General features: G+C 63.5%; 1 protein-coding gene across 1 annotated transcript; it reads left to right on the forward strand.

The window, feature by feature from the left end:
- Nucleotides 1–1409: 1409 nt before the first annotated feature.
- Nucleotides 1410–11186, forward strand: MAPK8IP2 (mitogen-activated protein kinase 8 interacting protein 2). The gene is made up of 12 exons (XM_069490816.1): nt 1410–1500; nt 2356–2461; nt 3765–4043; nt 4154–4247; nt 4368–5603; nt 5968–6043; nt 6153–6325; nt 6410–6519; nt 7285–7392; nt 7545–7615; nt 10624–10722; nt 11114–11186. The coding sequence occupies exons 1-12, from the start codon at nt 1436–1438 to the stop codon at nt 11184–11186; spliced, it is 2490 nt and encodes an 829-aa protein (XP_069346917.1). The 5' UTR covers nt 1410–1435.
- The last annotated feature ends 2789 nt before the right edge of the window (nt 11187–13975 follow it).

A 13975-nucleotide genomic window follows, 5' to 3' on the forward strand; every position in this document is an offset into this window, starting at 1 on the left:
AAGAACAGTATCATGGTAAAGACCGGATGCCCTAGACCTGGTTAGAGCCTATAAGCCCTCCTGGTCCTTCATTCATTCACTCACGTGTTTGCTGAGCCCCTGCAGGGTGCCAGACGCTGCATTTGGAGCTTGGGGGGTTCAGAGACAGGTAAGACGAGTCAGCCTCTCTGCTCTCCAGCAGCTCTGTCATGCAGGAGGAAAACATAAACTAATAAACGCCATTCTTAGAAAAATACTATAATTGAGATAAAATATAAATTGTGATTGGGGCACAAAAGAGGGCAAGATCAGTCAGCCCCTGGCCACAGGTCTGCTCTCTGGGCTCGAGTGATTGCCACCCAAAGAATGAGGCTGCCCTTCCCGGCTTGCACGAGCTGCTTCTGCCCCATAATTTCCAGGCACCAGTCACTCAAATGCCTCATCTTTTCCTCAGAAGTACTTTTCTGCTGAACTAATTTACATATAAACAAATATCAGGGCGCATTATTTCCATCATGGGAAAAAAGGGATAATTTCATTGCACGCATGTTGAAACTCCAGCCTTCTTTTGCCAAATCTTCTCTGCAAAGTCTTCCTGGTTGTGCCCCGCTGGCTTGTGCCGTGGCCCCAGGCCCGCAGCCGTCAGCCCTGGAGCGCCATCGCGACCGTCGCTCCCACAGACCCCCCTGGCGGGCCGGAGCGCGTCCGCACCCTAACCGCACACGGCCGGTCCCAGGAAGCGGTTTTCCAGGTGAAGGACCGTAGCCCCAGGGCCGTAGCTTCCTGGGCCCCGTCAGTCCTCCGTGCAGACCCTGAGTCTGAGGTCAGTCCCGTCCCTCGGCGTCCTCCGTGCGGCCCACTCGGAACGCGGACCCGCCGGGCGCCGCCGGGGACAGGGCCGCGCCCGCCCGGGCAGCGCGTTCCGGTCAGCACGGGCGGCGGACAGCTCCGGGCCCGTCAGCACCGAGGGCGGACAGCTCCGGGCCCGTCAGCACCGAGGGCGGACAGCTCCCGGCCGCGGGCGCGGGCTCGGCCCCGGGAGTCGCGCGACCGGGCCGCGACGTCAGCGAGCCCCGCGCGCCGCCGCGCCCCGCGCCCCCAGGGAGCGGCCGCCGCAGCCGAGTCCCGCCGCCGGCCCGCTTCTCCCCGCAGGCCCGCGGTTCCGGTCCCCCGCGCCCTCCTCCCGCCGAGCCGCGCGCCGCGCCGGGACCCCCCGGCGGGCGCTGTCGCCGCCCCTCCCCCGAGCGCGCCCCCGCCCCGCGCCCCGCCCCGCGCCCTCCCCCGCGCCCTGCGGCTCGGCTGCCGCGGCGTCCTGGCAGCGCGGCGAGCGGGTCGGCGGCGGGTGTCGCAGGGCGTGTCACGAGGTGAGGCGGGGGCTGCGCGAGGGCGCGGGCCAGGGCGCGGGCGCGGGCCGGCGCACCCTCCCCGCCGCGGCCGCCGGCCTCTCCCGGAGAAGATGGCGGATCGCGCGGAGATGTTTTCTCTCTCCACCTTCCACTCGCTGTCGCCGCCGGGCTGCAGGTACGCACCTGGGCGCCCCGGGCCCCGCGGGCGCTCCGCTTCCCGCGGCCCCTCGCTGACCGGCCCCGGACTCCTCCGACCTGCCGGCCGCCCGCCCCAGCGCCCTGCGGACCCGGGCCCCGCGCCGCGCTCGGGCCCTGGAGCTCCGACTCCCGCTCCCCGCCCCCACCCCTGGGTTCGGTCTCTCCATCTTTGCCGCCTGTCGTCCGGCCCCAGTGACCCTCCTCCCATTTCCCGCTGGGACACTGCGCCGCACCCAGCTGGGCGGAATGCTGGGCACACCCTTTGCGCCTGGCAGTGTCCTTTGGGCCTTCAGTGGAGGCCCCGACCTGGCCAATAGGGCCCGGCAGGGAGGGAATTGAAATCAAGCCTGGAGCCCTGGGGGGAAGGACTGGGGTGGGGAGGGGGCTGGACCTCTGGGTGTAGGCCTGCCCTGAGCAGGAGAGGGGGAGACAAACAGGCCAGACCCTGCGCCCAGAGCAGCTCGACCCCTCCCTCTCCTGCTGCTGCTGCTGCAGCCTGAGCTCCCCCTCCCCCCACTCTGCTCAGGCTGACTCCCGGGAGGCTGAGGCTGTGACCCAGAGGGGCCTGGAGCGGAGCTTGGAGGGAGGAGGGGGGGGAGGGGGTTGGGGGAGCGTTGGCTCCTCTGGGCTGGCCTGGCTCAGATGGGGGAAGGGATCCGCTGGAGAGCAGAGCTTGGGGGTCAAGGTGACTGCAGGATCTGGGTCTGGGAGCTGGAGGCTCTGGAGAACGCAGGGCCTGGGAGCTGGAGGTCTCCCTTGGCCCCTCCTCGGGACCAGCTCCTAGGCAGGGAGTCCAGGGTTGGTGGCTTTCTGACTTCAGCCTCCTCTCCAGGCCTCCCCAGGACATAAGCCTGGAAGAATTTGACGACGAAGACCTGTCTGAGATCACGGATGACTGTGGCCTGGGCCTCAGCTACGACTCAGATCACTGCGAGAAGGTGGGGAGAGACAGGTGCACAGAAGCAGCTCAAAGGAGGGCCTCACTTAGACTCTGCTTATCATTCACTTGGGGTGCAGGGTGGCTGTGATCTCTGATCACCCTCCTCTTTAGCCTCTTGGCCTTGGGGTTTCCTTGGTGTCCAACTTCTTTTGTTCTAACACATTGTCGGCCCTCCACCAAGGGGCCCTCTAGCAGTCTTCCCCTGACCCCAGTCAGCTGACTAGCCTGGGCGAGGGAGGTGTTCCTTTGCTTTGGGTGCCCTCTGTCCTCAGGTCACTTCCCACAAAGATCTCACCCCTTCCAGCTGTCATCTCAGCCTGGTCCCCTCCCGGCCCTGTCCCTACCTCTGCAGCTTCCATCTGTCTGTCTCCTGTCTCCACCCCAGAAATCTTTTCCCCCCACCGCCTGCTTCTCCTCCTCCCTGTCTCCACATTTCTGTTTCATTCATTCAAGAATTTCTGAGCAACCGCCATGGGACAACTGCTGGGGGGTTCCAGGTGCTGGGAGTGGGACAGGACAGCTGTCCTCAGGAGCTTGCAACCCAGTAGGGGAGAAAGACTCGTGAGAGACAATGGCTGCCAGGTGTCAAGGGTTGACTTCCAGCAGGGACATGGGGCAGATGAGGGGAAAGGGAACTCAATCCAGACTGACATTTCCAGAGGAAATGTCACCCATGTCCTGAGGTTCGCAGGAGCCAGGCAGATGGGGTAGGTAGGAGATGGAGAGGCATCGCCAGCAAGGGGACTGTGCCAAAGGCCCTGGGGTTGGTACAAGCTTGGTGACTCCTCAGAGTGCAGGCTGTCTCTTCATTTGTGCATTCATTTGCTATTTACTGGACATCTGCTGAGCCCTAGTTCTTATTTGGGAGGGTGAGGTGCATCAGTGCACAGTACGGACATGACCTTGCCCTGGTGGGGCTTGCAGTCTGGTGGGGGAGACAGACCAAAAGCCGCGTACAACAGCTGGAAATAGTCTTAAAATGCTATGAAGGAAACAGTGGTGCGTGGAATGTGATGGGGTGTGGGGAAGATATGAAGCTAGAAAGTGAGTTGGGGCCACTCTGAGAATCTCTGTGATCCAGCCTTAGGAGTTTGTGCCCTTCCCAAGAACTGAACTGATTCCTATGTATCTTACGCAGATTTTCAAAAATGTCACTCTGTTGATGGGGGCAGACTGAACTGGAAGGGGCTCTCGTTTGACTTGCTGCTTCCTGCTTTCCCCTTTCCTGGCACCTGGGAGGCTGGGTCACTGTTGCACTCTGGCCCAGCCCTGCCATCTCCGTCCCTCTCTCCCTCCTGCAGGACAGCCTCGCCCTGGGGCGCTCGGAGCAGCCGCACCCCATCTGCTCCTTCCAGGATGACTTCCAGGAGTTCGAGATGATCGATGACAATGAAGAGGAGGAGGAGGATGATGATGAGGAAGAGGAGGATGATGATGAGGAGGGAGATGGGGATGGCAAGGAGGGAGGAGGCCCTGGCTCAGAGGCACCTGCCCCGGAGCCCCTTATCCCCTCCCCTTCCCTGGAGGAGCCCCACAAGCACCGGCCCACTACGCTCCACCTGACTACACTGGGTGCCCAGGTGAGCGCGCTGACCCACAGCACCCTGGATTCTGCGTGCATGGCAGCGGGTCCCTCTCACCCCTGGGAGCTGGAACCGCCTAAGCCTGCTCTCTTGTCCCTCCACCCCAGGACTCCCTGAACAACAATGGAGGCTTTGCCCCAGCGCCCCCAGCCTCCTGGCAGGAGACAGCGCTGTGCTCACCCCTCAAGGAGCCCCTCAGAGGTGAGGGGTTGGGGGGCTGGCAAGGGGCACAGGGAAAGGGAGGGAGGGGAGGGGGAAGGGGCTGGCTGCTGGAAGGAGGCCTGGCTCGAGGTGATGGTTATGGTTTCCACCGCCCAGCAGAGCTCCCTGGCCCCCTCCTGCCCACGGACTCTGGGCCTGGTGAGGCGCAGTCACCAGTGCGCCTGGGTTGTGACTGCGAAGGGAACCGGCCTGCCGAGCTCCCGGCCCCAGCCGGGGCCTCGCCCTCCTCGGATCCTGGCATTGAGGCCGACCTGAGAAGCCGCTCGAGTGGGGGCCACGGGGGACGTCGCAGCAGCCAGGAGCTGTCGTCGCCGGGCTCGGACTCGGAGGACGCTGGGGGCGCGCGTCTGGGGCGCATGATCTCGTCCATCTCGGAGACAGAGCTGGAGCTGAGCAGCGACGGCGGCAGCAGCAGCAGCGGCCGCTCTTCGCACCTCACCAACTCCATCGAGGAGGCCTCCTCGCCCGCCTCGGAGCCGGAGCCGGAGCCCGAGCCCCCGCGGGAACCCCCGCGCCGCCCCGCCTTCCTGCCCGTGGGCCCGGACGACACCAACAGCGAGTACGAGTCGGGGTCGGAATCGGAGCCGGACCTCAGTGAGGATGCGGACTCGCCCTGGCTGCTCAGCAACCTGGTGACCCGCATGATCTCAGAGGGTTCCTCGCCCATCCGCTGCCCCGGCCAGTGCCTGTCCCCCGCCTCGCGCCCGCCTGGGGAGCCCACGTCGCCGGCGGGCGGGGCCCCGGAGCGCTCCGAGGACCCCGAAGTCACAGCGGCGCCAGGAGGCGTGGAGTTGGTGGACATGGAGACGTTGTGCGGGCCGCCGCCCCCAGCACCCGCAGCGCCTCGGCCCGGCCCTGCGCAGCCCGGGCCCTGCCTCTTCCTCAGCAACCCCACGCGCGACACCATCACGCCGCTGTGGGCCACACCCGGCCGCGCCACCCGGCCTGGCCGAGCCTGCTTTGCCACCTGCTCGGAGGAGGAGGACGAAGAAGATGAGGAGGACGAGGACGATGCGGAGGATAGCACGGAGCCCCCCGGGGGCAGGGGCACCGGCCCTGCCGCGCCGCTGGACGCCTCTCTGGTGTACGACGCCGTCAAGTACACGCTGGTGGTGGACGAGCACACGCAGCTGGAGCTGGTGAGCCTGCGGCGCTGCGCCGGCCTGGGCAGCGACAGCGAGGAGGACAGCGGAGGCGAGGCCAGCGAGGAGGAGGCAGGGACTGCGCTGCTGGACGGTGGTCAGGGCCCTGGGGACGCCTCTCCCGACAGCCCTGACCTCACCTTCTCCAAGAAGTTCCTCAACGTCTTTGTCAACAGCACATCTCGGTCCTCCAGTGAGTGAGAGGTGGGGAATGGGGGTGGCCCTAGAGGAACAGGCCAGACTCCCTGGCCCTAGGTCCCATGCTGTCCTCCAAAGTGCCCAGGGTGGCCTGAAGGCTGGGGAGGTGGGCAGTGCTGGTCACTGTCCCTTACCCAGGACATCAGCCTGGAGTACCCCCAGGAGGCTTCTGGGCAGGTAGTGGGGTGGGGAGGCTGCTCTGCCCTCAGCCTCGGGCGCGGGGCTTCCCTCCCCTCCCCGACTCAGGACACCCGCACCAGGCTGCCGAGGGGAGGGTCTCGGCTCTGGCCACAGCCAGGCCTGCAGGTACTTCCCTTGCCCCACCTGGAGTCACTGTGTCTCCTGTCTCTGTCTCTCAGGCACCGAGTCCTTTGGCCTTTTTTCCTGTGTGGTCAACGGGGAGGAGCGAGAGCAGACTCACCGGGCCGTCTTCAGGTACGGCCTCCCTCCCTGCTGCTGGCGACCCCGACTCTCAGTCCACGGACATTGCGGGACACGGGTGGTCCTGCTTCCCCTCCCCCAGTGCCCTCTCTCCCGACTTCAGGTTCATCCCTCGACATCCGGATGAGCTGGAGCTGGATGTGGATGACCCTGTGCTGGTGGAGGCCGAGGAGGACGACTTCTGGTTCCGTGGCTTCAATATGCGCACGGGGGAGCGTGGTGTGTTCCCCGCCTTCTACGCCCACGCAGTGCCTGGCCCTACCAAGGACCTGCTGGGTGAGGCCCGTCCCCAGGGGCAGGGGCAGCTCTTCTCCCAGACGCTCCCCGCCACCCTCTGACCTGAGCCCTGTGTGCCCCCAGGGAGCAAGCGGAGCCCCTGCTGGGTGGAGCGCTTCGACGTGCAGTTCCTGGGCTCGGTGGAGGTGCCCTGCCACCAGGGCAATGGCATCCTGTGTGCAGCCATGCAGAAGGTCAGTGTGGCGGTGGGGTGGACGCAGGCACAGAGCCCACGTGGCAGCCCGCACCGGCACCACAGGCTGGCACAGCTCTCGAGGCTCCAGGGCCTTTACCTCCTCTGGGGAGCGGCAGCTCAGGGGTGGGCACCCTTGGCCCTGGGTCGGAGGCCTGAGCAGACAGGCCTAGGCAGGGCTCAGCAGCTGCGCCTGTCACCTCTGGGTCTCTTGGCCAGCTCGCTGGGGCCTCCACCTTCCCACCGGCCCCTCCTCCCCTTCAGCCCATCCTCCTCCTGCCTGAAAACTGAGACCAGCTCTCACGCCCCTTCCCTGGAGTCCTCTGCTCGCTTGTTTGTTCACTCAGCAGACCTTTAGTGAGCATCTGCCCGTCCGCCAGTCCTGTGATTGAGGCTGGGGGGCAGCAGGGAGCAGGAAAAACCCAACCGGGCATTCAAGGGCCCCCATCGAGCTTGCAGGAACCAGGCAACGAGGAGGCCAGGGTGGGTGGGGAGCCGTGTTCCTGGCACCTGCGCCAAAAGCAGCAGCTTAGCCAGAGAAACGGAAGGAAAATGAGCAGGCTGAGTGCAGAGATGACCGGCTTGTCCCGAAGCCAAGGAGCGGCCAAGGCCTCTCACATCTTCCAGAACTGCATCCCATGTGTCTTCAGTGCCAGGTGTCTTCAAACACAAGCTAAAAAGGGCAGAGGCAAAGTCCTACCAAGGGAAGAAAAAGAGGCCCTTGTAGGTCCCTCGAGACCCTCTTCTCCCCCAACTTCTTCCTCAGATCGCCACCGCCCGGAAACTGACTGTCCACCTGCGTCCTCCTGCTTCCTGTGACCTGGAGATCTCTCTTCGGGGGGTCAAGCTGAGTCTGAGTGGAGGAGGGCCTGAGGTGGGGGTGTGGGGGTCTGGGGGCCTGGGGAGGCTGTGGGGGGTAGGGTGAGACCGAGGGGGGACAGGACGGCAGGGACGTCCGGCAGGCAGGGGCAGGAGGGACCTCAGGCTGCCGGTCTGACTCGGGTGCTCTGCCCACCTCTGCTCTAGTTCCAGCGCTGCAGCCACTTCTTCCAGATGAAGAACATCTCATTCTGCGGCTGCCACCCCCGCAACAGCTGGTGAGAGCCTTACCTTCCTCAGAGTCCCCATAAGGCCCGCGTCTGCCCGGACCCCAATCCCCACACCCCGCCCCGAGAGCTCCGCCTGTGCTCACTCGGCGCCCGCACTGGGCTGGGCTGGGGACGAGGATGGACGGGCTGCCTCCTGGTCTGGGCGTGACAGACACAGACAAGGAATGGTAGGAACCTCCGCGGGTGGCCTGGTGGTCATCGGCGTGGGCCCAGGGAGCAGGCCCACAGAGGAGGGCGCGCTCTCCTGGGATTCAGGAAGGTGAAACTCAAAAGATAAGCAGGCAACGGGGGCGGGGAGCCCGCTGAGGAGATGCACGGCCGAGGGGTGCCAGGAGCTCGGGGTTCGGGTGTGAGGGAGCATCGGGAGGTGCCAGGGAGCTTGCATTTCATCCTGCTGGTGATGGGGCCAAGCAGGGTCCTCATGGCAGGGTGAGACACAGGGGACAAGCTGGCTCCGGCTACTGTGCAGAGAGGATGGACCCAGGTGCTGCTGGTCGGAGACCAGGTGACTGCTGAGGTCATCGGGGCCATGTCATGATGGGAAGTGTGCAAATGAGTGTGCATTTAAGAGGTGGGACAAACAGGCCCTGATTGGCTGTGGAGGCCGACCTGGAGGAGGTTGAGGGTGATGTCCACCTGCGTGATGGGTAGAGAGGGACCCACGCACGGAGAGGAGATGTGGGATCCGTCCCAGACACAGCAAGACTGAAGTGGCCATCGGTTCCATGGGTCTGGAGTTCGGGAGAGGCCTGGCGGGAAGGTGCCAGCTGGAGCAGGCGGAGTCCCGAGACCATGCGCTGGCTGAGATGGCCAGTCAGACTGCGGAGAGGAGAGAAAGGAGACAGAGTCACTGGCACGGGAGCAGCGGGCGGGGGGATGGGGACGCAGGCTTCCTCCCAGGCACGGACCCCCACCCACAGGGTCCTGGTGTCCTAAATGAAGGAGCAGGAGGAGGAACCACAGAGAGACGAGCTGACCAGGGGCTCAAAAGGAGTCGTGGGCAGGCAGGACGCAGGGTGGCCAGGACGCGGCCAGGACTGAGGCTGTGGCAGGTGTGGGGGCATCCGGGGGTCATCTGGACTCCCGTGGTAAAGAGAACGAGGAGGGCTCTGTCTGCGGGCTGGAGGGCGCTGAGCCACTGAGGAGGGAGGGGCTTGACGGCATCCACAGGTGAGAAGCTGCTGCGGGTGGGGGGCTGGGTGGGGAGCCGCGACAGCGCCAGGGCCCCAAGCAGACAGCGCTGCCAGCAGGGAAGAACAACTCTCGTTTCTCATCCAGGGCAGAAAGATGGCCAGACAAGTCGGCTTGGGGTCGAAATGGGAGGTGGGGGAGGCTGAGGAGCTGCTGTTTCTCTCATGGGATTCCAGCTGTGACCCTGTCCAGCCTGGAGGCCTGAGCTTGTGGCATCCAGTTCCCTCTGCTGAGAAACAAGGCTATTAGTGCCTTCCTAACACCTGCTACCCCAGAACCCAGCCCAGTCCCTCGCAGTGAGGAAGCACTGAAGAAACAGTGTTAGGCAGATGGTTAACTCAGGTATTTCATTGTGGACTAGGGCAAGTCGGGAGTGCACGGGGTGTGTGTGTTGGGTGAGGTAGGCCTTTGCTCCGAGTGCTACCACAGCCCAGCTGTGTGTCCTTGGGGAATACACCAACCCTCTCTGTGCTCAGCTATCAGGACACCTACCTTATAGGGCTATTGTGAGGTTTATGTGAGTTAATAATATAAAGTGTTTAGGATGATGTCTTAGTAATACTTAGCAACATCTGACAAACACTAGTGATTAGTGTTATAATTATTTGAAGACAGCATTTGAGACAGGTCTTGTGATATGTTCATGGACAACATGAGCACATTGTCCTGGCAATGACATTATGTCATGTGGCTTCCCATCTGGTGGGACCACAAAGCCCCGAAGCCATGAGGGAATGGATCGGATTGGCCACAGTTTGGGGGGGTAGGGTGGGGCAGGGGCCTGGAGGCTCATGTTACAGGACTCTGACTTCCCCTCCCTCTGGACAAGAATTTTGTTAATATCTTGGATGAGAAGATGACAGGCATAAATGAAACAGAGTTGGGGCGGTGACTACAGAAATGGAGGGGCCAGGGTGGGGGTGCTTCTCCAGTTGGATGGAGTGATGGAATCGAAGCGGGTTTAACAGAGGGAGGTGATGTCGAGCCCCGTGTCCGTGCTGGGAAACTAGCTGTGAGTCTGCAGGACCAGCGGGGGGCTGGGTGGGCCCACAGGAGGAGGCCTGGGTCAGCAGAGACGTGTGTGCAGCGGCCTTGCTCGGCCTTGCTCTGGGGTCCCGGGCAGGCTCTGGGTGGGCCACAGCGGGGCGGTGCTGGGTCAGGGAAGGAAGATGCATCCATAGCGGATGTTCCAGCAGGGCCCGATGCCCCTGGTTGTCAAGGAAGTGGTTTATTTTTATTTATTTATTTTTTTGAGACAGAGTCTCGCTCTGTTGCCCGGGCTAGAGTGAGTGCCGTGGCGTCAGCCTTCGCCTAGCTCACAGCAACCTCAAACTCCTGGGCTTAAGGGATCCTCCTGCCTCAGCCTCCCGAGTAGCTGAGACTACAGGCATGTGCCACCATGCCCAGCTAGTTTTTTCTATATAGATTTTAGTTGGCCAGATAATTTCTTTCTGTTTTTAGTAGAGACGGGGTCTCGCTCTTGCTCAGGCTGGTCTCGAACTCCTGACCTCGAGCAATCCACCCGCCTCGGCCTCCCAGAATGCTGGGATGACAGGCGTGAGCCGCCGCGCCCGGCCTAAGGAAGTGGTTTAGAACACTAACTCCTTGTAAGGGCCCAGCACTGTGCTTGGGCTGGGACCCAAACAAGACACCTTCAAATCTTAAAATCATGTGACCTCCACACGCCTGTGCCCTCCCCTCCCCGCCAACCCCTTTGTTCCTGCCTCTTCCCTCCACATCACTTGGGGGTCAGCTGGAGGCTGGGTCAGTGCTCTGACGCCCCTCCACGCCCCCCTCCCCCACAGCTATTTTGGCTTCATCACCAAACACCCCCTGCTGAGTCGCTTCGCTTGCCATGTCTTTGTCTCCCAGGAGTCCATGAGGCCGGTGGCGCAGAGCGTGGGGTGAGCAGGGTCCCTGAGCAGGGCTGGGGGTGGGGAACTGGAACAGGGGTGTGGAGGTGCAGCGGGGAGGTGAGCAGGAGACTTGCAGGGGAGATGGGGAAGAGAACCAGGTATGCTGAGCAGAGGTGGGCGGTGGTGGGATGAAGTCGGGGCAGGAGCCTGGGGGGCGGCCCCTGGGGACGGAGATGGTGTGGCCACACGGGGCCCAGGTGGGGGTGGGTGGAGCACTGTGGAGAAGGGCGCTGTGCCGCTGTGGACGTAACTGCCGGGCCAGGACAGCGGGGTCGACGCTGGGGCGTGACATGTGGTGTCCAGGTGGGCGGGTGCTTGTGGAGAGCCGGGGGGTGGAGGAGCAGCCCCGAGTGGCTGGTGGAGGACCCTCTCCCCGCAGCCGCGCCTTCCTGGAGTACTACCAGGAGCACCTGGCCTACGCCTGCCCCACAGAAGACATCTACCTGGAGTAGCCACCCGCGCTCTCCGCCTCCTGCCCCATCTGCTGCGGCCCGGCCGGGGCTGGGCTCATCTCAAGAGGCCACCGTGGCTTTGGCAAAGACTGGATGGGGCACAGGGGACCTTGTGTTTGTGGGAGTCTTCGGGCTGGGAACCCGCATCCTCCATCCCCAGGGCACGGCTGTGGGGCTGCGGGGGCGTAGAGCTCCCTGGGCTCCACTTTTCCTCTGATCCTTTCTGTCATCCTCATCTGTCCCTCAGCCTCCCTCTCCTCTCTTCCTCCATGTCTCTCTGCCCATCTTTGTGCCTGCAAACCTTGCCCTTTGCCCTTTACTTTGGGGTCAGAATTTGGGGGGTGTGCAGGAAGGTGAGGCTCTAGGTGACGGTGATGTCAGGCTCCAAAATGATCCTCTCCTCCCCCTCCCCTGCGATTTATAAAGGAATTTTAATTTTTATAGTGAATCTCAAGGGATCATCCCATCCTTGACTACAGGGACAAAGAGAGGGACCATCCACCCCCACCCCACCTGGAGCTCTGGGGGAAGCAGGGAGGGGTTCCCAAAAGAGCCTTGGGGAGATGAGGGTGGTTCTTGATGCTCACCTGAAGCTCCCAGATGCTGCTAGGAGGAGGTTGCCCCTCCGGGCCGTTGCACCGTCATCTGCTTTGCCGCTGCTAACACCCTCCCGCAGTCCAGAGTGTACCCGCCCCACCTCTGCCCCACGCTGTGTACGTGGGCCTCGCCCATGGCCTCAATAAACTCTCTGCTTGGTGTGACCGTGGCTGTTTCTGGGGCGGGGGGGGGGGTTGCCGAGACACAGGCCCAGGTGCTGCCCATGGCAGTGGGAACAGGGACCCCAGGGTAATGGGGTCGTGGGGATCAAGAGACATCTCTGCCTTCAGTGTTTTCCGAAATCGAGCTGGGGCCTCGCCGGAAGTGCCACGTCTGGAGGCGCCCATGGAGAGTCTTCCCAAGTACACGCGGCTGGCCGGAGGGGAAGCTGAGGCCAGAGAGCAGGAGCTGGCCATGAAATGGCTGTGCCTTTCACATGCCCCGGGCGGGGAGCCGGCCTGACTCGGGTCAGTGGGGCCGGGGCACGAGCTCCTTGGAAAACAACCTACTTAGATCTTAAAATGGGTATTTAACGAATTCTCCGTAGAAAGCCAGAAGACAATAGGTGCTTTCGCTATGCCCTTAGAGGACTGCAGATGGCCCCTCTCCAGGCCCGAGTCAGCCCACCCGAGGGTGGGTTGTGTCCTTCCCTCTGAGCCGGGGACCAGGGCACACCGGGAAGACAGCAGGTGAAGGCTGTGGAAGCCTGAGCAAAAGGAAGTACAGACAGACCCACTACATCAGATTTAAGAGGTCCTGTCTGCAGGGACCACGCAGCCCTGCCCCAGTGTCGGCTCGGTGAGCAACAAACGGAAAAGCGGAGCCCCGGCGCCAAGAATCCGTAAGCGGTTCGGACCATTAGCGCACGAGCAGCACAAGGTGATGAGGCCCCACCGACGGACGGATGAAGGACACAGACCAGTCACGTGACGGAAATGCAGCTCCTGAACCAGCATGCCGGAACATTCTGCGCGTTCAAGAAGACAATGTTTGTGAGAAAACTTTCCTAATTCAGATAAAGTTGCAGAGAGGCAGATAGCCCCCTTGAGTGTGTACATTTGAAACTTTACCCCCCTGTCCTAGGGGATCCAGGGTGTGGCCCCCAGACCTGGGTAGCTGTGCTAGGGAGACTGTCACCACCTTCTGTCTCTGCGCTACCTCGCTCAGTCAGGTGCGAACGCTCTGTGCCCTCCCGCCGCCCTTGTGCGGCGCCCAGCTGGCCCCGCCCCCACGCGGCTTGGCCCCGCCCACGTGGCTTGGTCCGGCCCCCGCAGGCTTGGCTCCGCCTGGCCCCGCCCCACGTGGCTTGGCCCCGCCCCCACAGGCTTGGCTCCGCCTGGCCCCGCCCCACGTGGCTTGGTCCGGCCCCCACAGGCTTGGCTCCGCCTGGCCCCGCCCCCACGCGGCTTAGTCCGGCCCCCATAGGCTTGGCCCCGCCTCCACTCGCCTTGGCCCCGCCCTCCGACGGATCTCCAGGTGTTTTGTATGGTTGACCTTTCCCTCCGGGCTGGCCCTTAGTTCGGCTGTTGGACGCGCGCGCCGGCTGCTCCTCAGCTCTCATGGTCTCCTGGAGCTTGGCCGCCTTCCGGGCCCCATCCCTGGGGCCTCCCTCCCTGGCGCCATCCCTCCTGCCCACTCGCCGGCCTCCGCGTGCCAAGGGCCCCTGCGCTCTGCCCCTGCGGAGACCACTGGGCCGCGGGGTGTGCTGGGCACAACTCGCCAGCCCCCGCTGACCTCCAGGGGTGCTGCCTCGTTTGGCACCGGGCGGCCGCCTGGTGGAAGCCACAGTCACTTCGGACTCACAGGAGCCTTTTCCCCTCCCACCCTATTCATCTGTGTTCCGTGCTCTGCCTTTTCCCAGTACCCGGAGCTGCAGGCCTGGGTGACCTTTGCCCTGGCCCGTCACCCTTAAGTCTGCCCTTCGTTCTGTTCCCCCGCCCCTCCCCTCCTCTGCCTGAATCAAACCACCCCGAGGGTCCTCCTGGGTCTCTGTGTCACAAACGGCGTCCTCCGCGCTCCCTGCCTCTACCTGCGCCTGCGACCGCACGTGCACCTGCGCGCAGGCCAGGATTTTCAAACCGGACCGGGCAGATCGCGCTCTCTCTAACTCCGCGGCAGGCCCCTGTCAACCTCGGCCCGCCCGTCCCAGCCCGGCCCTCAGAACTTCCGGCCTGGGGACCTCTGAGTTCCCT

Source organism: Eulemur rufifrons, chromosome 16, assembly GCF_041146395.1.
Source record: "Eulemur rufifrons isolate Redbay chromosome 16, OSU_ERuf_1, whole genome shotgun sequence".
In the NCBI taxonomy this organism is placed as follows: Eukaryota; Metazoa; Chordata; class Mammalia; order Primates; family Lemuridae; genus Eulemur; species Eulemur rufifrons.

Coding starts and splice junctions, on each gene's coding strand:
- MAPK8IP2 (XM_069490816.1), top strand. CDS start 1,436: ATGGCGGATCGCGCGGAGATGTTTTCTCTCTCCACCTTCCACTCGCTG. Junction 6,044..6,152: donor ACTCACCGGGCCGTCTTCAG/GTACGGCCTCCC, acceptor TCCCGACTTCAG/GTTCATCCCTCGACATCCGG. Junction 7,616..10,623: donor TGCCACCCCCGCAACAGCTG/GTGAGAGCCTTA, acceptor CCTCCCCCACAG/CTATTTTGGCTTCATCACCA.